The 26,099-nt window shown below is 39.7% G+C and overlaps 1 protein-coding gene and 1 long non-coding RNA gene across 3 annotated transcripts in view; one reads left to right on the top strand and one right to left on the bottom strand.

The window, feature by feature from the left end:
- Nucleotides 1-12,576, bottom strand: part of LOC101747532 — a 332,267-nt gene extending 319,691 nt beyond the window's left edge. For both annotated transcript variants that reach the window (XR_005861589.2, XR_005861591.2), the window contains exon 1: nucleotides 11,589-12,576. This is a non-coding gene — a long non-coding RNA (uncharacterized LOC101747532). The remainder of the gene's footprint in view (nucleotides 1-11,588) is intronic.
- A 123-nt stretch (nucleotides 12,577-12,699) lies between these two features.
- Nucleotides 12,700-24,837, top strand: ZC3H15 (zinc finger CCCH-type containing 15). The gene is made up of 10 exons (NM_001006510.2): nucleotides 12,700-12,892; nucleotides 14,483-14,584; nucleotides 16,899-17,010; nucleotides 18,518-18,670; nucleotides 20,004-20,095; nucleotides 20,773-20,955; nucleotides 21,506-21,652; nucleotides 21,799-21,903; nucleotides 22,165-22,291; nucleotides 22,910-24,837. The coding sequence occupies exons 1-10, from the start codon at nucleotides 12,815-12,817 to the stop codon at nucleotides 23,098-23,100; spliced, it is 1,290 nt and encodes a 429-aa protein (NP_001006510.1). The 5' UTR covers nucleotides 12,700-12,814; the 3' UTR covers nucleotides 23,101-24,837.
- Nucleotides 24,838-26,099: the final 1,262 nt, after the last annotated feature.

Genomic DNA, 26,099 nt, shown 5'->3' with positions numbered 1-26,099 from the left:
AAATTGGGTGTTCTTCCTTTGACTAGATGCTATACATCAGTCTGACAGTCTTAATACTTTCTGGCTAGACTGATAAATGAAATCAGTTTTACATTATATTAGCCAATATGCCTACTACTTAATTTAGATATAAAATTATTTCTATAAATTTTAAATGATACACTATAGGAACGTACAGTACAATGTATGGTGTGCACTGTATTTTAAACTGGCTTTAGGTAATGTGTGAACTACTTCCCTCCCAACATGAATAAATCATAGGAGTTACTCCTCTCAGTTGAAGACCTCCTTCTAAGAAATGTTGTAGCCCAAAGTGACCAGGACATTTAATAACCATGTGATCTTACTGATTACAGAAGTAGGATCCATAACCTCACAGGCTTATGTAGAACTGCTGATTGAGGATCCAAACATTTTTTAAGTCCATGATTATTCCAAAAAACTTGAAAACACATCCTTAAATTCTATTCTTTTTAACTGGTTTCAGAAGCTGTTTTTAAGATACATGCACACTTAATGTTTTCCTAAATGGAAATAAACTTCCAAATTGGTACCAAGCAGCTGACTTCAGTAAATACAAGAGGAAATTCTACTCCAGCACAACACAAGATCAAGCTGATACTTATACTATTTTTCCTCTTTTATGATGGTATTTTACATGAGACAACCATATGAGATAAAGTATCTTTTACCAAATCAATGATATATATTATTAATTGCATAGGGAGGAAAAAAGAGATATTGTTTCAAAAGCAACACTTCAACTACAAGCCTTTCCCTATCAGCCTTTGAAATTCCTACCCAATAGACTAGTATGATGAAGAAAAGGCATGCAATTCCATATTTAAGGTGGAATGGGTAAACAAACAAAAGGGAATCTCGAATTTCAGATTGATAAATTGCATGAAGTTCAATTATCTGACAAGAGACAAGCTTTTTAATTCACTGTTACTGAAGTAAGAAACCCATGTTCTAGGCATGTCTTACTTTCAGCTGGGACATAATTGTTTTCTTCAGAGTGTTCTTATTAGGAGTGTATTTACTAAGATAGGGAAAAGGATAATAATAATGACAAATACACATATATATGTATATTGCAAGTGATACATATGGCATTGCTTACCACTCCCCAGCTGATGCCCAGCTATCCTCCGAGCAACAGCAGAGAGTCAGATGAACTCCCAGCCCCTGCAAAACTCCTTCCCTTTGATGCCCTATGGTATGGAGTATCCCCTCAGCCAGATTAAGTCAGCAGTCCTAATTCCATTCCCCCCATCTCCTTGGGCCCTTCACTGATAATGACCTTGGCTCTACACAACACTGCTTAGCAGCAACTTTACACACCCATGTTAACAATATTGTTTTTCTCCCAGAACCAGAACATAGAACAGCATCACACCAGACACTGAAGAACACAGTTCCTTCCCATCTGAAACTAAGACATAGGTAGAAATTTTCCACCCAGATGACAAATCTACAACCCCCATGCATACACCACTGCAGACTCTGCCAAAAAAAAACAACACATCACAGTGATATTAGATAAGAACATGACAACAAATATTTGCAAGCATCTGAAAGCCCACAGGAGTTGCCTTAGGCTTCCACTAAGACTACAAACAATACACACTTATTTGAACAGAACAACCAGAACTGTGTTCTTATCCCCACACACTGATAGCCACAGCAAGACAACCAGGAACAGAACTCAAAACACAGGAAATGACCTGGCAGCTGTGTAGTGCTTCCACTAGGAGATGTCACAGAACAGGCGTTTTGATGAGATGCAGTCAGAAAAGTACTCCATGTAAAGTTCCATTGGAGTGACCGCATAAGCAATTTGGATCCAGTGTGATTATTGAAAAATTCCTAATCACAGGAAATTCCTAATTACAGTAGAAAATGCTAATTGCAGCAGGAAATTGGACATTTGAAACTATGAACACATGTCTAACTTACATCCTATACAACACTTCTTATTTTTATCAATAGACTGGTGTAACAGTCCTGTTCCATAGGGCAAAGAAATAAACACTATGAGTTGCTAATTCTCATAATATGCCTGCTCAAATCTGCAGCAAAATACTAAATACTGAGTTTTCTCTTCAAATGTGTTTAGTTTTGACTTGTAGCCCTCTGATACTAGTTATGAAACAACCCAAAGAAGCTAACTGAGGCATCTAAATGAGTATATACATATTGCTATAAGAATGTCCTAAAGACAAAACCAATACCAATCAGTGTTCTGGGCTCCCCATCCTCTGCATGATGTCTGGGACTTTTTGTTTCAAGACAGACAACCTCAAGCAGATTTCAACTTGAATTTTTTTTTTTTTTTTTGGGGGGGGGGGGGGGGGGGTCATATTTTCTAGAAACATTGCAGTTCTCCCTGGCATTCCTCAGAAGTCACGATCTATTTCCTGCAGTACCACTTAAAGGGTGAGACACCTGATCTACAGTTGACTTATTCAGGAAGGGATGACAGGTTTTCTAGATAACACACACAAGTTGTCCAGGCTGAGTGCAGTAGGATGTCTGCCTACAGTAAGTCTTTGCACAAATGACATGGCATATAATACTACAGAATTAGATACTGGTGCAAATTCTCTTTTCAGATGTCTTAGGACAAAAACTTCTCCAAGAACACCCCTTAATTCACATACCCCAAATCTTCCAAACCCCCCCCCTCCCCCCCCCCCCCCCCCCAGTCAATTGAAATTGACAGTTGTTCATCTTGCAACTAAACAAAACCCCAGCTAATAACAATGAGAACAAAACCAAAAGCCACCCTTTGCTTCATCCAAATATCTTTATCACTCTTTGGATAGTCCTCTACCAACTTCCTTTTCTTTTTCTGTATTAAGAGAAATAGGGATGGATTCTCATTCACTGGAGATGAGTTTTGAAGTTAATTTAAGCATAAAAATGTGCTTTATCAATCTTTTAAAATTTCATTTAAACCCAGCTGAAAAGGGAAACAGATACACCCTCTAATTCACTTTAGATAACCCTACAGCAAAGTGTTCTCTACTGTAGTGGTAGTTGACTGTCAGCTACTGACCCATCCCTTGCATTTAAGAGCTAGTTCAATAGGAAGACTTTGGGATCTATTGACTCATTTCATTCCTTAAGTATTGAAATGAAATAAGAGTCAGTTAAAGCTTACTGTTTGAAAACTGAAGTTATCATCATGCTGAGTCATTTTAAGAGATAAAGTAGCTTGATTTAGGAAATAGGGGTTGCTGGTTACTCTACACTACACTCCTTAATACTCACAATTGCTTTTAAGTGTAACACGCATTTTTAAATTAGACTTTGGAGGTTCATTCCAGTGCTCAAATGCATAATCATAAGAACCTTCTGCTAGAATTAACAAAAAAGTATGAACAGAAGTGAGTATATTCCTCTTCATTTTTCTTCATAGTTCAGAATATAGGTGTGTGCATATCTCTACACACAAGTCCCTGTATCTATGAACTTACAGCACACAAAACACTGTTGATCACTTCTATTTGTAGGATGTATGCAGAAAGCTAAAACAAGTAATGCTTTGATCTTAGATCACTGAAGACTTATTATTAAAATAGACAGTCAACAACAGTGTTGTTTGATAACATGGTTCAAAAGTATATCAAAGTAAAACAGATTTGTATGCCCTCCTTTACTTGTTCTCCCTAAATCAGCTGGAAAAGATATCTAGATAAGATGAATTATTCTACATATAATACTGAAGACACTGCAGAGAAATAAAGTGAATTTACTTCAGTATTGTGATACTGGAAACACTGCTCACTTTCCTTAAACAAACTGAAGCATTACTCAAATATCACTAAGATCAGGCAAACAATTCCTTATTTTCCTGTAATAATTGAGGCTAATCTTGAGCTTCCTGCAGTTTAATGACATTTTTCTGTGTTCAAAAATGCAAAATCTTCATTGCTCTGATCAATCAGATTGATTTCAGATACCAATTGTGACACTGTAATTCTCACGAATGAGTCAGCTCTGGTTTCAGTTCTAGATCAGAGCAGTGCTGCTGCTCTAACAAGTGAGCGCAGTAACACTTACACAGAGCTGCTCTGAAAAGGTGAAAAACCACATCACATAAAACAAACCACACTCACTTTCTAGTCTGCACCCACTGATTTTCTTCAGCAAGTATGAAGCTCTCCCTTTTACAGAGATAAGCAAGAGGGCACAATAAAAAAGGCATTCAGCACATGCCAGAAGCACATAGAACAGGGTTCTTTTAAAGACAGAGCAGGATGCCATGATCAACACCACATTAAAGTAAAACTTTTGTTTGTTTGCTTTGGGGGGAGGCGGAGAACACTGCAGGCATATCCATCAGGTTGCTAGATGACAAGTTACTTCAGCTGTCTGTATCCCAGTTAGGTATTTGTAAAATAGTAATATCCATGCTGCTTTTATTGTAAAACATTGGCAGATCAACTGATCTCTTTCAAAAACTGCACATTAAAAACTAGTGTTTTCATGCCATCACTTCCTTGGACAGAGACCTTTTGTTATGAATGAAGTTCATAAGCTTAGCTTAGCTCTCCTGTAGCTACTTTACTTCAACATAGCTTAGATCAATAGAAAATAAGAGACAGATACCTTCCTGTCACTACATGAACACAAGTGACTGCATAGACATACACATACACACAAAGATTCCCCCAGACATTCCAAGAAATATTTATGATGTGCCCAACTCAGCTTTCCTTCTTCCAGCAGTTACTGTCATCCTTACACCGACACCTTAAGAGAGACAGCGGCTGCGCAACCATCCTGCACCAGCTTTTCCTTCTGCTTACAGAGAAGGCCTTTACTGCCATCTTGCGGAGTGCCTGCCAGTCCTAACCTACAGCACGTTGTTTTTCTTAGTGAGGAGGACGTTCTTAAAGCAGAGAAACAAACGCCCTCCAAGAAAAGTGCAATTAAAAACAAAGTCAGCTCCTTGACAATTAGACCTTGGTGAAGTAATTTGAACATCAAATACAAGCTCAAATCACATCGGAGATTCAGAGAACTCAGAACACTGTTTCATTTTCGTTGTTTAAGCCAATTATGCAGCCACCACGACCTCCAGAGTCAGAACTCAGGAATGTCAAAAAAACCATATAAAGGAATGAGGACTCCAGTAGTTCTTAAGCTGTCCTGAATTCGAATACAGTTGAGATCCACTTTTAGAAAAATCATTAAAACTTGGAATTTATATACAATGGCATCCACCTCTGTACGAGTCCATCACAGAAATATAATCCACAGACCAAAAATAAGCTTCCAATACTCTTCTGTACTCAATATGAAATACTTCTGCTGTATTAAGAAATAAATCATTAGGGAGACATAAAAGGGGGGGAAAAAAGCACTTTTTACTGATTGCCTTGCACTTCCAAAAGCCACTTACACCACATAAGGTGGAAGTAAAACATTATTCAAGACAAAACCATATTTTTCCCCCATTTAGCCAAATTCTCCCCACTTCCTACCAGCTAAGCGGCATGGAGCAAAGAAGGCACACTCAGGTGGAGAACGAAGAATTACTTAACTGCAAAGCAGTGCACCCTGCTTGAAAAACCTACAAAGTGTTTTTGTATGTTGCGTTATATCCTTCTAAAAGGAAATTTGGAAGATCCGCAGCCGACCAAAGGGCACCGAGGTAGAAGGATGTCCTACAACATTTCCTCCTCACTGCTGCAAGCTCTAACACGGGGGCTCTTCCAGGTCCCAGGGTAGGAATACCAGAATTGGAATTGCTAGGGGCAATTATTAATTTATTCTGGCAGCTGTCTATACACTAATTATACATATAATTATATGGTACATTTTATGCATTCCAATTAAGAAATTAGTCTCCTGAATTTTGAAACTAGTTCATGATTTCCTACTCCTTTTTCCAGGACCCTTTAACAGGGAGTTTGGTGTCTAACATGGATGTCATCACCGCAAATGTCAATAGCACAAGAGTATGTTAATACTGCAATTAAAACAATGTGTGCACATGCATATATATATATATATAGATATAAGGTAAAATTTTAGCAACAAAGGGCAATTACCAGAGCTGTTCTGTATTCATGCACTCGAGATTTGTGAAAGCTCACTGCAGCAGAGATCAAAGAGGCACAACTCTTGATCAAATCCTTTCCACTGAATGAACAAATGGCAGCAGAACCTACTGCAAAAAGCAGTCCTGGAACACAGCTTCTTGTGAGAAGCAGACCAAGTAACTACTGGTCAGGGATCAGAGCTGCTGTCTGCACTTCTTGTATAGGAGCTCATTTCAGGGGCCTAACAATCTGTAGGACAAGGTGCAAAAGACTCTCTGAGCTTCTGACAGGAAAGCCAATTAGCATGATGCTCTTTGCACTGAAGGCTGTTACGGATTATTTTGATCTCAAATGCAAGTAACTTGCATGCTACTTACAATTTCCCAAACGATATCTGGGAAGGCCAAAAAAGCAGCTAAGTTCACTATATCTCTACTGTAAGAGTTAAGTTTCCCAGCTGTAAATTTTACTAACAGGAACTGCATTTTAACTCCACTTTCCCTCGTTTGCACAACAGAGTCTCATCTCTACTCCAAATGTTAATTTCCTATTGCACAGCTCAGTAAATGGTCCTTTTACTCCATATAACAGCACTGTCATTCTCATATACAAAGCCATTTATTTTGGTATCGTATACAATATTTAACAAAACCCTACTATTACTTCTAGCTTAACTATTAAAATATTCAGCAGAAGTCCCCTCTCTGATCTTGGTAGATGGGCACTCACTTTTGTGATCTCTCCTTATTCAGTTCTTAACGCATTTAATGCAGGATGAGGTGACAGAGTTTTCACATTCCTAAATCAGGAAACCCCATGGTATTTACACCTTATGAAAGGATATGAAATGGATTTCATTTTGAATCTTTGGGGATATCTAGATTGCTTTCCTTAAGCCAGTCAATGGTCTTAGGGTCAAAGGCCTTCTTTGTAACATCAAATGCTGTTACTACCTCTAATACTCATTAGCTCATTATGGATAGTTCTACGCAGAGCTTATAAACCCAATACCACTGACAGTGTAGCCCCATAATTTTCAAAGCATTTCATTTCCACATCTTTAATTACTATTCTCAAAATACCTATGGCATCAGGCACTGACATACATCACCTATAACACACAAACCTTAAACAAAAGCATCCATTTCATTCTTAAAGATATATTTTTCAAACTAATTAGAATCCCTCTATTTATTCTTATACATTGTAGGGCATGCTATCATAATCTTCCAGCTTACAAAATTATTTTGTTCAACTCCCATATTTTGTAATATCTAAAAGCTTTCTTTTCAGTCCCTCATCCTCGGTGTAAAAAGACAAATGAACCCTTTTTTAAAGAAAATATGTAATGACTCCAAAAAAATTAGTTATATAGAATTATCTGTTTATAGATGGCAACTACAACTTACCACAAACACAGCCTGCAGCTGTTGAATCCCCCCACGGTAATTCCATAAGAGGCAGTAGAATTTGTGGAACTGACTGGACCAGCTACACAGTTTTCTGGACAACTGTCTTGGAACACAGAGTAATTCTGACACCTTGTGGCTGCTGCTGTATATTACTTAGCACTTTTGTATCCCCACACACACAGACCTCAATTCATTGTATAGCTGCTTTTGCTCATTCTATCTAGTAGCCTAAAAGCAGTAGCAACAAACAAGCATATAACATCTTCTACTAATCAGCATCAATCTTATCACCATCATTCCAAATCAAGCCAGCAGGTATGCCAAGTGCATATAGAGAATTTGAGAGCTAACTACATCCCTACACAAGAGCTAAGAAATCTCTCAGTAGCACTTGAAATCATCATTGAGCACATTTCATTTATTCTGGATGGGGTTTTGAGCAACCTAGTCTAGATGGAGGTGTCCCTGCCTACAGCAGAGGGGTTGGACCTAGATCATTTTAAGCATCCCTTCCAAACTAAACTGTTCTTCGATTCTAATTCCTACCATGTGACCAAAAGACTTATAATGATAACTTAACCCTTTTTCATCAAAGGAGAACCACTGTCCTGTTCTTCTGCCTACACTCTCAGTCTCACCGCAAAGGTGAGTAAATGAACCTTAGAGCTTTCCAGGATGCTACAAGATCCTAATTTCTCCCACTTCATGGGGACAGAAGACAAAAAGCCAATAATCTGCAAAGGCAATTAGCTACTCTGTGGAATAAGGCAAGTTAAGCAGTTGAAGAAGGCCACTGAAGAAGTTTAAGATATTCTAAGGAAAAGCCCATATCTTGGAAAGGAAAAAAAAACACAAGATACTTTTCTCAATTGTTACAAGGCATAGTTATTTTGAAGTAATTTTGGCTTCTAGACTTATGCAAAAGGCAGCAGCTGATGGGCCAATTAAGGGGGCATCCCAACAAAACTGAAAGGAAAACCACTGCTACCCAGGTTTAAGGGAGGGAGGGAATAATATGTAATGAACATGTAAAGAATATGTAAAGAACAATATGTAATGGGATGGCCTTGTGGATTTACAAGAACCTATATTCACAGATTAAATTTCTAGAGAGGAAAGCCTGATTTCAAAACCCTGCAAATGAAGTAGGTGATTCTAGAAGCTGGAAGAAACTTTCCTCACGATGAGGAAAAACTATCCTACATGTAGGTGACTAGCAGAGGATTTAGTTCTCCTACGTGCCTTTCCCTGAATTACTTTTAGTAGTTTTGTGGTTGGCAAATGCCTGTTGGCAGACAAAAATAATTCTGTTGATGCAGCAAGACACGTTCCTTCCAAAAGCATTTTACTTAATGCAGTTAATACTGACACCATAAGGTAACAGTCTAAAATGAGTCCTCCTGATGAACTCAGGATTAACTTCTTCATGCAGTGATCTAGGTGCAGACTCGACTCAAGTTTTCACAAAACTATCCATGTGGAAATTCAGCAAAGAACGCCAGAGCTCGCATCATATGAAGAAGGAATGCTTGCCATAATATTTTGGTTAAAACAATGAATAATTGCTTAAGCCCATTAGAAGACGCTGCATTCACAAACTCCTCACTTCTAGTGTGTGTAGTTAGAACTACAGGATTGCCAACAACAGCAGGCATAATACTCAATTTCACTACCTTTAATGTTGTGCCCTGACTTCGTTACTTGAGGCTGTTTAAATAAGCCCACAGCTTGCTTCAGAAATGAGGCAGAAATAACCTTGGTTAATTATAGCACATCCTAACCAGAACCATACACCTGACCAAAGTAAAGTTTGTCTGTATCCATTATCATCCTTCTACTCAATGAAATTGCAGTTGAAAGCATACTTATACTTCACTTCTCTCTGAAAGCAAGCTGAAAACAAAAATGAATAAGTATTATATATATACACACCCACACATCTGAGGAAAAGGGAAGTCACTGACCAAAGTACTTCTTCAGTACAATATACCATAACAGCAATTTATTCCTGCAAGACTATTTTAGGTAGATAAACTCTGGTTATCTGACACTACAGCAAAAATAACATTGGCCCAGCGACAAAGAAAGGAGGATACTCTAGCATGCAGAGCTTGCTGTAGTAGTCCCATACTTCTGTGCAAAGACAGAAGAACCTCTTGGTTCTTCTAAGTCCTGAGCCCAGTTTTGAAGAATTTTTTTGAGGGGAAGGCGGAGAAAGCCAATTTTCTCTTAAGAAGTAGGATTTAAGACTATGCCTTCAATGAGGCTCCTGTTGAGTACCACCTTGCAAGCCTGTAATTAGGCCATTTTCCTCATCCTCCCATGTATGCTAACATCCCTAATTAATTGCTGCTTAATTACAAAATAAAGGCATTACCTGAACAATTGATTGAAATAATTTGTCTATAAAAATCAGTTGATTGCTATCTTTGTCTTAGAGTTGGTGGTTTTGTTTTTTTCAAGCCTAATACAGGAACTAATGCAGCAGTAAGCCAGGCACCCCAGGTTAGCTAGGAGGAGCTTTCACAGCACTTTCCTCCAACTTAGCAACAGATTTACACCTCAACATCCACTGATCCTGCACAGAGCAAACAAGAGTTAGTTTTTCCAGCAAGGGATATGCCTTAAACTTTAGTAACCCATGATCTAAATAAAAGAACATTATTTGTATGTAAGCTGGAGGGTGACAGTCAATAACAACATATTACGAAGTGCGGGACCTGAGCACAACATGATAAGAAATTAGGAAGGAAGATACTTCCCTGCAGAGATAGAGTTAACTTTCTTTGTAGTGTTCCATATAATGCAGCATTGGGGATTTCTGATGAAGCTGGTGGTGATAATATAGTGCTACTTTGGGCCCCTTTTTCTTCTGAGGAAAAGGAAGAACTTGCCCAATTTTTTATAATTATTATTAAGTTCCAGAAAAGAGCCTTGCCAATAAACATTACAGAACAAAACTGAAAGATAACAATAGCTTTTATGAGGTGGTTTTTAAGGGTAGGTAACACTGAACAAATGTCCTGAGTACTAGCTCTTTCAAATCCCTCTTCCATATGACAAAAAAAAAAATCTTTAATTTTTCTTCCAACCTTTTGTGAAAAAAATAAAGATGAGGAAATAACAGTTTTAAGACCTACTATTTGCATACTAAATGCAAATTAGTTGTTCTCTTCTTAAGCCACGTTTTTAGAAAAGCTTTGTTCCCTTATAATATTTTTTTCTACCTCACAAACCTACTCATACTCTCCACTTTAAATAGTATGCACTGAAAAGAGTAAGTGCAAAAAAAAAAATCTTCTTCCAGTACATTTAAGATACTTACCTCCACATCACTATTACCACTAGAAAACACAAAGTTAGAACTGTTCTTAGCAGAGTAATACAGATAAGCAGCCTCATTTAATTAACGTCAGTTGACTCTATTTCTCTTAGCTTCTGGTTCCCAACATGAAGAGCCACAATCCCCAACCAACAAAAGAAACACCTTCTCATACAGAGCTGGTTGGAGTCTTCCCCAAACCGTTCTTAGAACTCCTCATCCTCACTTCCCCCATCAAAATAAACAACAACAACAACAACTTAAAAAGCACTTCAGTTTCCGTAACACCTTAAAATTAATCATCCAGCATGAAAACATCACACATAGCCCACCCTCCCACATAAAAAGCACTATATAACATTATGAAGGTAGCTCTTACTGCTAGCTAGAACACCACCACCTTTATTAAGCAATTAAGTAACTTAATTAACCAATTATGTTTCACTTTCTCTTATAAAATCCTCTGTGGGAGGCTATCTTCTTTTAGTGAAAGATGCTCCTAGTCTTACAGGAGTTAGAGAGACAGGAAAGGATAGCTCTATTATAGAAATATCTGCATATTCTAGGAATGTAAGTTAAGAAGATATTATGTCTTTCTAAGTTAGCAACCAGCAGAAATGCACAGAGATGTTCTTTTGGTTGTATAAGGAGCTTTATGGGTCAGGATTCGAGAGAGAACACAGGTGATTTTACAAGGGAACTACTAAAGGCTCCCTTACCAGCAAAATAGAGAGGCTAAAGTTCTGTCTATGCAAGTAGGAGCTGCCTTCCCTTCCATTTACATGTCCTGGTACTTACAAGAGGAACTGTGCCTATGCCAATATCTGATGGAGGAGCAATGTATATTGCAGGAGTGCATTGATGAGAACTTGTCCAAGTGGATGAAGAGAGGTGCTCTGCAGGACTCTGTGCTCACCAACAGAGAGGTGCTCCCTGGGAATGTAAGCCTCAAAGGTGGGCTTGATTGTAGTGCTTGTCTGCTCTTGGGCAGGCTGTAGCTGTTTGTGTGCTAAACCTGACCCCAGTCTAATGCATGAAGTATGATGTGCTTTCTGTTTGCAGAAAAGACTCCTTATTTTGAAGGGATGGTGTATTTAGCACAACTTCCCTGGTAACTAGGGTTCATGTGTCTCAGAAAGCTCTATACAGTAGCAGATTCCTTTACCCAGTCTCAGTGTGAAATGCAGTACCTTAGTTGTTTTTTTTGGGGGGGGGGCGGTCTTCAGGGAATGATGAGTTTCTCAGGTGGAACTGAGGAGAAGGAATACAGGGACACGCAGGTGGTGCCTTTGTTACCTGGCTGTCGGCTGGGGGCGTTTCTCTCCCTGACTTGATTGCTTAGCTTGCAGGTTCTCTTGCATGCACTTTTTTAACTGGGAAGATGGAAATATGAGGTAAAGTGTCTTTTTCCTTTCAGTTCTCTCTCGGTTACTTTCCTTTCCTGACAGAGAGTAAAAGATATATACAGCAGCAAAAGTTACAGCTGCAAACGTGCACAAGCGCCATTATGTGCTTTGTCTCCGCTCCCTCCACGCAGTGTTATCGTTGCTGGAGGTTCACTCAGGTGCTCTCACACGACGATCAACACCAGATTTTAGCTCCGTCCCACCTCTCTGCTCACAGCTGAGCGGGAACGCCCTTCTTCAACGTACTCCTTTCTCTCCTCTAGCTTTGCAACACCTGCGTGCAGCCATGCCTAATCGAATCGCGTAGAACGGGGGAGAGGCGGAGGGAAGGCGCGCGTCCCGCCCCCTCACACGAGCCACGCCCCAACATGGCGGCGCCCGCGGATTGCCGCCAACGCCCTCCCTCAGGGCGGGACCGTTGACGCAGCACGGCCCGCGTGACGCGCGCCGCGCGCCCTGCCGGGAGCTGAGCGGCCCCGCGCGCCCCGCTCCGCAGTCCCGGCGTGCCCCGCGAGCCAGCTGCGTTGCGCCTCCCGGCGGCGGCGCGGAGCCGGCCCGGCAGTCTGTCCGTCCCCGCCAGGCTCCGAGCGGGAGCCGCGGCCGCCCCGCCTCCCCGCGATGCCCCCCAAGAAGCAGCAGCAGCCGGCGGGGAGCAGCAAGAAGGCGGACCAGAAGAAGAAGGAGAAGATCATCGAGGTGAGGCGGGCAGGCCGCGGCCTGCTGTTCCACGCGGCTCCGGGCGGCCTTCCCCCGCGCCTTCTTCGGCCTCGGTGCCGGTGCCGGGCCCGTAGGCCGCTCCCGCGGCTCACCCTGCCGGGCAGCGCTCGTGGGGCCGTAACGCGGAGCGCCTCTGCCGGGTGTGAGCCGGGGGGTGTGTATGTGTGTGTGAGGAGGGTAGTCGGACAAATGCGTGCAGTACACCGAAAAGAAGAAGGTGAGTTGCGAGTACGAGGGGAGGGCGCTGCAAAAAGCCGGGCGTTTGCCTGCGGCTCACCTGCGTTAACCCTGCCCGCGGCCGGGCTGGAGCCCCGTGATCCTAAGGGCCATAACGAGGCGGGCCGTGCCGTGAGGCGGCCTCTGAAACCCGGGGCTGCACTGCGCTGCTTCGGTGAGGTTTTTGTTTGGGAACTTGGGGTTGGATGTTGTCTTTGTGCTTCTGATCTCGCTGAATCCAGTGACATAAGAAAACTCTGCTTTCTCCAAACAAAAATGATGGTTGAAAGGCAAAACGTTTGCACTGATGATTAACAATAATGCGTGAAGAGATTCTGGTGGACCGAGTGCGTCTGTGTTGCGTGGGACGTTTGCCACAGGAACCAACGGTGTGAATTACCTGCCTGCCCAAGCAGTTCCTTGGACACCACACACAAACCAGCACCAGGTGTCCGAGGCCAGCCTGCTTTGTGCTGTTGTGTGACGCAGTGTGAATGGCAACAGGGTGACCACAGGGCTATTTCCTCCATAGTTCTTCTAGGATAGGTTTCATCGTTAGGGTTTCCGTAAGCGTATTTGAACTGAGGTGTTATTGCCAGATGAACATCTGCTATTTGTTCCTGACAGGAGGGAAAAAAACCCTGCAGTCACATCCCCAGCACAGATAGGTTTTATTATGTGTGTATTTCGCTTACAAAAGATAACTTGTTTCAGATGCATGTGTGAAAGGGAGCTGTCTTCTTAATTAGCTTTCTAATAAGGCTTGGTACAGAAGCCTGTGTCCAGCAGTGAAACGGAAGATGTAGAGGAAGAACTGGTTCAGGTAATGTAAACAAACTTCTTGCTGTGCAGTTTAGGAAGTATGAACACCTGTCTTTACAAAGTGCTTAGGGGAAGCACTGAAGTAAGTACTGTTGGAAAATGAGATGTCTATAATACTTAGAAATCAATACAGATAGATTACACGGCAATATTAACCTGCTTAATTTGAAGGTAAAACATGTAGATACGAATGTGTTTGAGCTTCACGTATACAGGAGGGAAAAGCAGTATGTACGGCTGTGCAGTTTTCACACATGCATACACTTGCACTAATATTTGAACATGAAGAACTGGGGGAAAAGCAATAGCTAGTGGCACCAGCATTTAGTGGGCTTTCTTGCAAAGCACACTTTGAAGTGATGGGAGAGGGATACTCTGTTCACTCTGTTGCTTGGATTGCTCGTGTTGCTAGAGGAAATAATTTGTGTTGAAGTGAAAGCCCCAGAGGTTTTTTGGTTTTGTTTTTTCTTCTGTGTAGCAACTTGTTCTAATTATGGGTCGGTTACAAATAATTTGTCTTTCCATTTTTAGGACAAAACATTTGGCCTAAAGAACAAGAAAGGTGCAAAACAACAGAAATTTATCAAGGCTGTGACTCACCAGGTTAAATTCGGTCAGCAAAATCCACGTCAGGTAAGCATTCAGTTGAATTATTTTTCCACTGTGCAGTGAAATCCTCTTTCACTGTAGGAATTGGTTGTCATGTAATACTGAAGTAGAAAAAATACTGAAATGTTCCTCACCTGCCTGTTGTGAGAAGCAGAGATTTAGCTAGTTGTATTTAAAATAGCACTTTTTTGACAAGTCTTTTTGCAAAGCTTGTCTAGCTGAGAGTGCCTCCATAAAGATAGCACAGCGTGGGTGTTTTTGCTCTACTGGGAAGTAGAAAACACAACTAATAGGAACATCTGTTTACACAGTATTCTAACATTGTCATAATTGCATTTAAAGTGTCCTTGAAAGTAATTGTAACAAACTGGCTGTCACCAAAAGTGTGGTTGTGTGTTCTTTTTTTCTGATTCCTATCCAATCTAAGAAATAGTGATAATGTGTTACTAATGTTAAACTGGGGATTGAGGATAACTTTTAAAAACTCTTAAGTGCTTTTGTGCTTAATGTTCTACCTACGGAAGTATTTACTGTAATAGAAAATACAAACAAGTCTAAGAGTTGTGTGACTATTTCATAAAAAGGTCAGGCAGACTGCAGTGTGGAGCCCCGTCACTGCTGCTTTGCTCTACTTTTGCAAGATGAATTAGAAATTGGTGTGGCTGAGATGTAATGTTTCATTGGTTAGAAAGCATGATTTGGGAGAAATATCATTCCAATGGAAGTAAGCCAGGTGTTATTCCTACAGTGCTAGAGAGGTTAGCAGGTAGCTATTCACAACATTCCTGCTCTCTGAATAAGCCTGTAGAATAATTATGCTTGCATCAGTTAACCTCATGATGTTGTAGCTTGTGCTAGATTCCTTACGTAATACGAGGATGAGCTAATGTCAAGTATGACTTCAAAAGTAAAGCTGATGTGCATGTCCTGAGATTACCAACCTTTTCTGGTAATGGGGTCCATTTGGTGTCACTCAAAAACATTGATGTGACTCAGGCAGTCCTTCTGAAATTTGTGTCAAGTCCCTGCATCTGGAGCATTTACAGGAATACTACTATGTGATAAAAAAAATTCACATACTCTTAAGTGATGGTGTTTAGAACTTCATTCCAGACCTGATGGTACCTATCTTACCTTGTAACAATAACTTTCATTTAGGGTTGTCCCGGAGAACTTAAGAATAACTTAAAGCAAATACTGCTGTGTCCTGAGCAAAAATGGAAATGCTATCAAGACTTCAAAAAAAAAAAAAAGCAAGCCAAACTGCCTTTGTCTTTATGTTCCTGGAATCTTGAAGTGAAACAAAAGCCTAAAAATGACATCTGTTATTAAAAATCACATCACTTTTTTTTTGTAGTCGCCATGTTTGGCTCTGCGTGCTTTGTAAAAGAGTTTGGGAATTTCTGTATAAAAGCAGAGTGTTCTGTCATCAATTGCAGTTTAAAGCAGCTCGGCATTGTGTTACCAAATGAATGAGAAGAACTGAGCTCCTTTTTATTGTCTCATTGAATATTGCCAATAACGTATCTGAAATGTTTAAGAGTCCCACTAGCTTCTCTTAAGGATAAAAATCAACTCGTCTAAGCATGTTGTTTCTCTCATGACCTTTTTCATTTATCTTTGCCCTACTCTACCAGTCTCATACTGGATATAGGTCTTCCCTTGCTTTTCCAAAAGAGGTTAAGGCAGGGATGCCATTTCTATCTTTTATACCAACTCTTCCTTTCCTAGGTGAGCTTGTCCCTTAGTCCTCCTTCCTTGTGCCTGTAAAAACTAAGAAAAATTGTTCTTGTTTTATAACCTACTAGTTGGCATTGAAACATTGCTGTGTTGTCTTGATATCAGTTCAAACAAGTAATGTTCCAAAAGCTTTTCCCTACTTCTACAGACATAACTCTGCAGTGCTGTTGGTATGCCTGACAAGAAAGCAAAGCAGCATGTAGGTGACTAAAGAGAAGCTTTTGGTGCTGATCTTGAAGTACCTGGCTGAGTAGTTGCCCTGCTGAAGCATCACAGGAGAGCAACTAACATTTCCTCTCCTCAGTCTCCAATGTTCACTTGATTTCCTGGCCTGTACAGGTGGTAAAGGAGTAACAACATTTCACATCTCTGACAAATTCTAATTCAAATCTCTTCTGTCTGAAGTGTCAGTACCACTAGATGGCATTTACCATTCATGAAAGGGCAGGGATTTGGAGAAACTTCAAAATCATAGGCTCCCAGCTCATGGCCCCCTACTCCTACTAATTCAGTGTGATGTGATGTTTTAATGTAAGGTTCTTATGAAGTGTGTAATGTCATTATAATTTTCCTGATTCCAAATTTGGCGTCATTGTAGGCCGCTCAAACAGAAAGTGAAAAGAAATTAAAAAAAGAAGATAAGAAAAAAGAACTACAAGAATTAAATGAACTCTTCAAGCCTGTGGTTGCTGCACAGAAGATTAGCAAAGGTATGAGTAACTGAAACTTCTGCTATGTTCTACTATTCATATGTCCGTCTCGGGTAAAATGTTTAAAAATACTTTGCTATGTTAAGGTTTATTAACTGGGTGCTTCTGGGTGGGTGGCCTGTTGTTTTTTTCTGTAATGATACTTGTTTAGAGTGGCTGGTATCCCCATGGAAGCATGAACGTGCAGATGTTACTGGGAATAACGTAATCATTGTGTTCGCAGAAAACTTCTATGCGCAGCAGAAGAGTAAAACATTGTCAATCACTTCTGCCCTTTCTCACAGTTAACAGTAGGACTTGGTTTCAAAAATGTGGTCTGAGCTGAGATCAGTTACAGAGCAAGGTAGTACTGTAATGAATTGTTAATTGCAAGTAAATTGTCAGGTGCTTGATAATGCTAGGAAACTCTACAGTTGTCTGCCATAGGGAAGAAATAAATATGTCTATTTCAGGAATGGATGGTATGTTAGTTACTCTTGGCTATATTGTGCTTCTGGCACGAGTTTTTTTTTTTTACCAAAGAAGTATGGGGTTTTCTTTGTTTTTTTTTTTAAAGTCAACTTGATGCTTTATCATATTGTCATTTAGCAACAATACAGGCTAGGATTTTTATCTTTATCTGCAGTGGTAGCTATTGAATTAAAGGTCTTTCAAAACACCAATGTTATCCTAATTAAGACTTTGGCTTTCTACTGAGATTACTAGCAAGTTCAACTATGTTACCTGATGTTCTTCTAGGGATTCAGTTGCTGATAAATACAGATCTAGTTTATAAAGGTCTTAAACAGCTGCTGCTGAGCATTATCTAGTCACTGGTGACTTCAACCAAGCTTGAAGTGAGCAAGTGAGAAACAGAAATCATATGTTTGCAATTGAGAACATAACTAAATCAGTAGTACTTCATCTGTTATGTTCAGTAGATAAATTTAAACCCCTCTTCATTTATTCTTTTGCCTCCTGATGATCCAACCATTTATTGCTCTGATATTTACTTGAAAACCATAGTGATTGGATACTTCCCACTTTGACAGCATTGGCTTGTTTTTAACGCTAGGAACAACTGTTGTAGTATTTCTATGAAAGAAAGTTGATTGAGCACAGGTTAGGTTAATATAATTCCTTCTAGCATATTACTGATTATATTAAAGAAAGGTTGACATTCAAAAGATGCTTTACTGTGTATTAGAACCTAAAATGGCTTATTATATAGGGAAGAACTTGTGTAATGATTTGTTATGTGTTACATGAGCACATACTTTTCAGGCAGACTGCACAAACTAAATATGATGCTTTCAGGGCATAATGTATCTACTTCAAGTGAAGAAAGGGCTGTTGGGATTAACTTTCCATTAATAACTTACTTGGAAAGCACTTTTTTGTTCTGTGCAACTCCTAAATATGGTAAGATCTTAGACACAGTTGTCTAAACTTTTAAGATGGGGCTTCTGCTCTGTTCTAGGATTTTGCTTACAGATGTTATTAAAGTAGAACACTTTTCTTCACTCAGGTGCTGATCCCAAATCTGTAGTTTGTGCTTTCTTCAAGCAAGGACAGTGCACTAAAGGAGACAAGTGCAAGTTTTCTCATGACTTGTCTTTGGAAAGGAAGTGTGAAAAACGAAGTGTGTACATTGATGCAAGAGATGAAGACCTTGAAAAAGGTACACTGCTTCTAGAAAACGTTCGATAAATGATCTTTTGATTCTGCAATTGCATTTTTAAGGTTAAGCGAGTTGTGTTTGTATGATCCCAAAGAATCTGGTCAGCAGTGATAGCAACCCTTACTGCTATGCTGAAAATGTATATGAGGTTTGTTTGCTGCTCTTAAAAGCTAGCTCATGAGTATTCTATAGACCTTATTTTGAGTTCTGCTATGTCTGAAGTATTGTCATACAAGTAGCAGGTCATACAGTATTTGTTCTTCCTCATCATTTCTAGGTTCTTCAAAGTTCCAGATGGTATATAAATAGAATCACATTTCTTAGTCTTTACCTGAAACACATTTTGTACATGCACAGACACAAGCTTCTAAAATTTTTGAGGAAGATGTCTTGTGAGCAGTATAATGAAGGATGAACACTGTGGTTTGCCAAAAGCAAGTGTAGAGTCTTGCACCTGGGGAGGAATAACAGCAAATATCAGTAGAGCTCTCAATGACCTGCTTGAGGGGAGCTCTGTGGAGGACCTGGGGGTCCTGGTGGATGACAGGTTGGCCATGAGCCAGCAGTGTGCCTTGGTGGCCAAGAAGGCCAGTGGGATCCTGGGGTGCATTAAAAGGAGCATGGCCAGCAGGTCAATGAAGATGATCCTCCCCCTCTACTCTGCCCTGGTCAGGCCACACTTGAAGTACTGTACCCAGTTCTGGGCTCCCTGGTATTAGAAAGGCAGGGATCTCCTGGAAAGAGTGCAGCGGAGGTCCATGCAGATGATCAAGGGCCTGGAGCACCTCTCCTAGGAGGAAAGGCTGAGCAACCTGGATCTGTTCAGCCTTGAGAAAAGAAGGCTGAGAGGGGATCTTATTTATGCTTATAAATATCTTAAGTGTGGGAGTCAAAGGGACATGGCCAACCTCTTTTCAGCTGTCTGTGGGGACAGGAAAAGGGGAAATGGCTGTAAACTTGAGCATAGAAATTTCTGCACCAATATGTGAGGGAAATTCTTCACAGTAAGAGTGATGGAGCACTGGAACAGGCTGCCCAGGGAGGTTGTTGAGTCTCTTTCTCCGGTGATATTAAGACCTGGCTGGACACCTACCTGTGCAGCCTGCTGCAGGGGGCGTGCTTTGTAGAGGGCTTAGACTTGATGATCTCTAGAGGTCTCTTCCAACCCCTACAATTCTGTGACTTACTACAGAAGCCTGAACTTGTTTTCTATTCTGTAGGTTGACTGAAATGAAAGAATTGCATATTAATGCCATTAATCGGGGGAAAAATTGGACCTTGACGGTACTGTTTAGTATTTGCGATGTTTGTGCAAACTTCTGTTGTCTTCTAGACACAATGGATAACTGGGATGAGAAGAAGCTAGAAGAGGTGGTGAACAAGAAGCACGGTGAGGCGGAAAAGAAAAAACCCAAAACTCAAATAGTATGTCTTCTCTTTTCTTTTTTCACTGAGCTGTAGTATATGTTATTTAGTAGCAGTGAGAGGCTGATTGAGTCATTTTTACTTCATGACACCTGATTCCCAACAAGTTAGTTTGTACACTAAATGCTGTGTCTTAATCCTTTGTGCTGTTTATTTTTGATTCTTCAGGACTACTTTACCTTGTTTACAGTCCCAAATAGCCTACTGATACTTGCCAGAATTAAACTTAGGAATGATTAAGTGTTACAAATTGCTTGTCAGAAGTTTCAGAATGATATATTTCTGTTAGGATCGTGAGCTGGAACACTTAACATCTGAAATTGATTGCATTTATTTTGATTAAAAGTACACTGGATTTTCATGGCAAAAAAAAAACCCATTAACATGCTTTTACATGTGCTGCTGGGTTTACTGTAGTACAGTCACCAATCTTCCAAGTCAGCCTATCTTTTTAAGTTAGGATTAGATTAAGGGTGAAAGCTGTTGAGTATTTGAGGTTTTAGTTAATTAGCTGCTCTTCTTATATCTACTCTTTTTAATAGGAGTGCATCACGTTTCTTCATTTTTGAGCTCAGCTGTCTTGGAATTACTGTACTTTTGGCATGTAGCAGCTGTGCTAGTGTACATTGCTGGGGATTGAAAGAGAATACAGTACTAACAACTGTTCTTTTATGCAGGTCTGCAAGTATTTTCTTGATGCTATTGAAAACAACAAATACGGATGGTTTTGGGTCTGTCCAGGTGGTGGAGACAATTGCATGTATCGCCATGCTCTTCCTCCAGGTTTTGTACTAAAAAAAGACAAAAAGAAGGAAGAAAAGCAAGATGAAATTTCCTTAGAAGATCTAATAGAAAAAGAGGTAAAGTTTCAATTAGGTACCTCTTGGTGGTACCTAGCTGTTTTCACTATAATGAGAGGAGGAGGAAGATTGTGAACAGCATCCAAACAAATTATTGAAAAGTATGGAGTGGTTATATATCTGTATGGGCTAGAGTGAGGAATGCATAGGAATTCATGATATTTCTGTTTTGTTTAGCTAGTTCTTTTTCTCTCAGTCGGCTGAGTGAGTTTCTAAAGTATAGCTGGATACTTACTGTTAGGGTAATATTGATAATCCTGTCTTAGGAGGCTTTTATTTCTTACTGCTGTTTCTCCTTTTTATCTCTTACAACTGTTTCTTTCTTACCTCCAATTCACCATTGCCTGAGTTCTTGCATAATTCTGTCATCGGCTACTGTATGATGATGTTGATGAAGTATGTTAAACAGTGGTGAGAATGCAGAAGCAATTAGAAAGAAATGTTTTTAATTAGTTTATAGGAAAGAGTAATTATATATCTTTAGTCTGTTATCCCTAGGGTTTGCCTTTGGAAACCATTTCTAGCATTAATCAGTCTTTCTACTTGACAGCGTGCTGCCTTAGGACCAAATGTTACCAAAATCACTTTAGAGTGTTTTATTGCATGGAAGAGAAGAAAAAGACAAGAAAAAATTGATAAGGCAGAGCAAGATATGGAAAGGAGGAAAGCAGATTTTAAAGCTGGCAAGGCATTGGTGGTACGTTCTATGCTTCCTTTCTTAATAGAAAAAGAATAAAATCACTGACTGCCTTTTTAGGAAACTTGGAATTGTTGCTGTTCTCTTCTTTAGCAGCCCTATAACATCTACGAAATGATAGCTGAGGTTTCTCCTTTTGCTAACAGATTAGTGGACGTGAAGTATTTGAGTTCCGACCAGAGCTGGTTGATGCCGATGATGAAGAAGCAGACGACACTCGCTACACCCAAGGAACGGGAGAAGATGATGAGGTACTAAAAAGAAAACACTACCTGAAATAATATTTCAAGTTACATTGAAATCTGAAGGCATTGTTTTTTGGAAGGCTTACTTCTAATTTGAGAGCTCTTCTGGTACAATTGAAATTTCAAGTTCTTAATTCAGTACTGTTACTGAATGTTTTCTCAATGCTGATGTCAAAAAGAAGATGGAAAAGGTCTGTAGAAGTTCTGCAGAAATCAGAATCTGTGTAGTAGAGTGATTCATATGGAAGATCGTGGTGTACTTTTCAGGTGGAAGACCCTGTGTGTGTAAATGATGTAGACCTGAGTCTGTATGTCCCAAAGGCTGTAGATGAAACTGGCATTACTGTGGCTAGTCCTGAGCGGTTCAGCACATATGCTTCAATAGAAAAAGATGGTAAGTTTATTATTTAGGCATCGCTTTTAAGGGAATGAATTGGTAAGTGCTTCCAAAAAAGCAAGCGGAAATGAGTTCTTGATTTGCCAAAAAGCATCGTTTGTATTTCTGAAAGAAAAGAAGCAAAATAACTCTCATGATCACTGTGCTTACTGGAGGCAGTGCTTCTAGTAAATGCCACGTGCACTTCTTATTTTTCTTGAATCAAACTTTAAAGTAGTGTTTAATATTTTTCCAGTTTGTGTAGATTAACTTTTTAATTTCTATGAGCTAGTGTTTTATTTTTCTGCAATTGTCAAATGCAAACCCCAGTCTATAAGGTTAACCCGAGTCTTTGAAGCACAGATGTTGAATAGGAGCAAAACGTTAAGCCTGACTGTTATAAAAACAGGAGTTGAGGAGTTAGGTATTTGTGTTAGTGGTTTTAGCCTGCTCTAATAACTAATGATCCAACCCTGCATATTAATTGGGCACATGCAATTTAGTCTATGTGAGCTCACATATATAAATTGAAACTATTGAGAAGTGAGTAGTTAAACTCCCAGAGCCTGTTCAGTAGGATTGTGATTAGTGTCACAGGTTTCTTCACTAAAAACGTGTAAAAAAATGTATTTTCAGATAACAAACTCAGTGAAGCTTCTGGTGGTGAGATAAACAGCAGTGAACAAAATGATTTAGAAGATCGCGATGGCGATGAAGAGTTGGAAAATGGAGTAATGGATGCAGTTCCGGTTGATGAAAACCTTTTTACTGGCGAGGACTTGGATGAACTAGAAGAAGAACTAAACACTCTTGATTTAGAAGAATGAATTAAAAAGCTCAAATGGGAATTAAAATCCATGTGATAAAGTGCAAACTGACTACACTTTTTCTCCTTCTTGAATAGATTTCTTAAACAGGATGTTTATGGTTACCTGGCTGATTCTGATGGGCACGACATATACCAGGAATGTTTTACTTCAGTCTCATCTCCAGTCTTGCTATGATCACAATAAAATACTCAGAATAGTTCATAATTACCTGACAGCTGAATTTGCAGAGAATGAGATAATAAATTTCACCCTAAAAGTAGGGAGTGTAACTGCTTTGCCCGTATGCAGATGTAAGTGGGAAGTTGATACCAGGTACAGTATGAAATAAAAGTAAATGTTCTTGACCAGAACTGCATTTTTAATAGTGATTGTGTTGATTTAGAAACTGCCTGCCTTGCTTTTAGGCAGCACGCTCTAGAGGAGCTGATGCAGATCACTTTTCTTTACATGTTGATTAGCTTTATTTGATCAGCTGGATACTGAGGATACAGACAGTGAACTGATACATCACGCAGTACAATATGGTGCCCTCTGTTTAAAATGTTTCAAACGTTCCCACTGCCCTTTGCCAACAAAAATGTAAATAAAAACTATCAACTTTAAAAGCCCCGTGTTGATTTTTCTGTTAAGTTAGGATATGACAGCAAACTGATAATAACATGATTTTCTGATACAGTGATGGGCTCTCTCTCTTCAGTCCTCATGAAGTGATTGATGTTGGCTTAAATTAAATTAGGGGTAATGGCTATTTGATTTTTTTTTTTCCTACTTTCCATGCAGTGTGTAAAATTCAACAGCTGACTTCCCCTCCTGTTCTCATCTCCCACCCATCCATTAACAGATGTAATCCAAGCTATACAATGCCCATTCTGGATTGAGTCTCATGCTTTCCCTGCTGTGTTCGTATGTTAGCTAAGACTTTTTGCTCTGTGGAGCAGGGATGTTACAGTGTAGAAAATGCCTATAATATCTTGGATACTCTCAAAGTTGTTCAGTAATAACATTTGGCTGAAGGCAGAGCCATGGATGTTGCTGTGTACCCTGCAGGGGGCAGCTGTTGTCAGGTTTCAGTGAAGTGAAGGTGCCCTTTTCAAATTTATCAAAACCTTACCATAATGATATCTGTATAGGTGCTTTATCAGGGGGGCTGCAAGTTATGCCTCATTGCCATACTACTAAGTATCTGTAACAGTACTGCTGTACTAAGGGATATCGTTTATATATGGCCATTTTCTAATGTTTTCAAGTTAATACTTAAAGTTTGTTAAGCTTCATGGCGTTGTTAGCAAGCTTACTTGAACCACTGTTGGGTGGTAATATGAGCTTTAATGGTTATTTTTGACACTGCTGAATCAACTCTTGTATCTTGAATGCTATTTCTAAAATAGCTGACTTAAACCTTTTTTGCCCTTTTTGGGATCTTGGTGGAATTTTTTCTCTTATAGGAACAAGAAAATGTTTGGGGAAAAAGAGGTCTACTGAAATGGACTCCTAAATGTAAGTGTTTAAGGACAAGCTGCAATATCAGATAATAAATGTTTATTTCTGCAGAGTTTTCTCTTGTGGCCATAAACAAAGAGTGTTGACAGATAATTGTATTATAGTGGCCAGAAATAGGCTATCTGGATATCAGGACACTTAAGAATGCAATTCAAATTTGAATGTATGATGCATAATTTTTCAAAGTTGTATATTTTAAATGGGAATAAAATAATTATTAAGGATTCAAATGGCTATATTTTGTCTTGGAGGTTGATCTGCAGTATGTAATACTGATTTCTGTAATCTTAGCTGTTTCATTGATGTAAAAATGTTAGATCTTCACAATTGCAGCTACGTTCTTAACTTATTTGTACTCTACAGGTTAATTCATTTCAGCTGAAGAAACATCAAGATCACTGAGCAGAATGTGCCCTTTTTGAGTGTAAGGGGCTCAGTTGCAGTGCATACCCCTACTATGCATGTTAAATCTCACTATTAGGATGTAGTCACGTTGCATGGTGTTTATATAGATTGAATAGCCATAACTTAACAGAAAAAATCAGTTTTCATGAGCATTAAGTTTTGGCATAACTCCACGTGGTCAGAAAGCAATACTTTGCTGCCCTTTTTGGCATTTTGCTTCTCAACTTATTCTTGCATTCCTACAGACTCCACTTGCTTTGGCCTCTCGGCTGTGCTCTGTACGGATCTCTAAGCACAAAAGCAGGATGGCTGCTTCTAAAGAAGCATTAGTGTAGCACTCGGGCATACTTCTGTGGATTATTAGCAATATGCTGCTGCTTGTTCCTTTTGCTTGAAGATGAGCTTTCATGTAACCAGCTGAAACATTCTTTCATGAGTTAAAGCCTAAAGTAGCAGCCAATAGAGTCTCAGTCATTAAATGCTCAGTTAGAAATGGGTGCAAAGGCCTTACTTAAAGCATTAAGGTAAATTCAGTAAGTGAACAGCTGAACTCATTTCTGAATACTTGCACAGTTCTTTAGTCAGATGTGTGAAAAAAGTGTCAGAAAGGTTTGTTTTGGGCATCCTGATGGCTGATAGCTATTGATTTTGCCCCTTTAGAAAAATAGGTTACCCAAATAAGGTATGTTCTGCAAGTGGTTTTTTTTTTTTGGCAAGCTTAATTATCCCGCAAATGAATGAGGTGACAGCTTCAGAAACTGCTAATATTCATGCGCTTCGTTGGGGTAACTGAATGAAATGAAGATATTTTCATTTTAGGCAGACATTCCTACAAGGTGAGGTCTTTCCCTCTCTCACTTTTTGTTACAGCTATAAGCTGAGCCACCTCATTCTCTCAAATGCGAGTATAGCACATATGTGTCTGTGTGTCTATGAGTCTCTTGATGGCTTTTTTCCACGTGCCCTGTTTCTCCCTCTTCTCCCCTTGAAGTCCCTTTGCAGTTCCAGCATCTTTTGGCATGCCAGCAGTTCTGCAGCTCTGTCACACTTTGTTTGGAGTGTGTCTCCCAACCCGTAGTGTCTGATCTCCA

Source organism: Gallus gallus, chromosome 7, assembly GCF_016699485.2.
Source record: "Gallus gallus isolate bGalGal1 chromosome 7, bGalGal1.mat.broiler.GRCg7b, whole genome shotgun sequence".
Lineage (NCBI taxonomy): Eukaryota > Metazoa > Chordata > Aves > Galliformes > Phasianidae > Gallus > Gallus gallus.
The sequence above is the reverse complement of the archived record's forward strand: the minus strand, read 5'-3'. Positions and strand labels throughout refer to the sequence as shown.

What these genes read in the sequence shown, in the direction of transcription:
- ZC3H15 (NM_001006510.2), top strand. Translation starts at nt 12,815, where the DNA reads ATGCCCCCCAAGAAGCAGCAGCAGCCGGCGGGGAGCAGCAAGAAGGCG. An exon ending in GTCAGCAAAATCCACGTCAG is followed by an intron (nt 14,585 to 16,898) that starts GTAAGCATTCAG and finishes GCGTCATTGTAG; the next exon opens with GCCGCTCAAACAGAAAGTGA. An exon ending in AAGATCTAATAGAAAAAGAG is followed by an intron (nt 20,956 to 21,505) that starts GTAAAGTTTCAA and finishes TCTACTTGACAG; the next exon opens with CGTGCTGCCTTAGGACCAAA.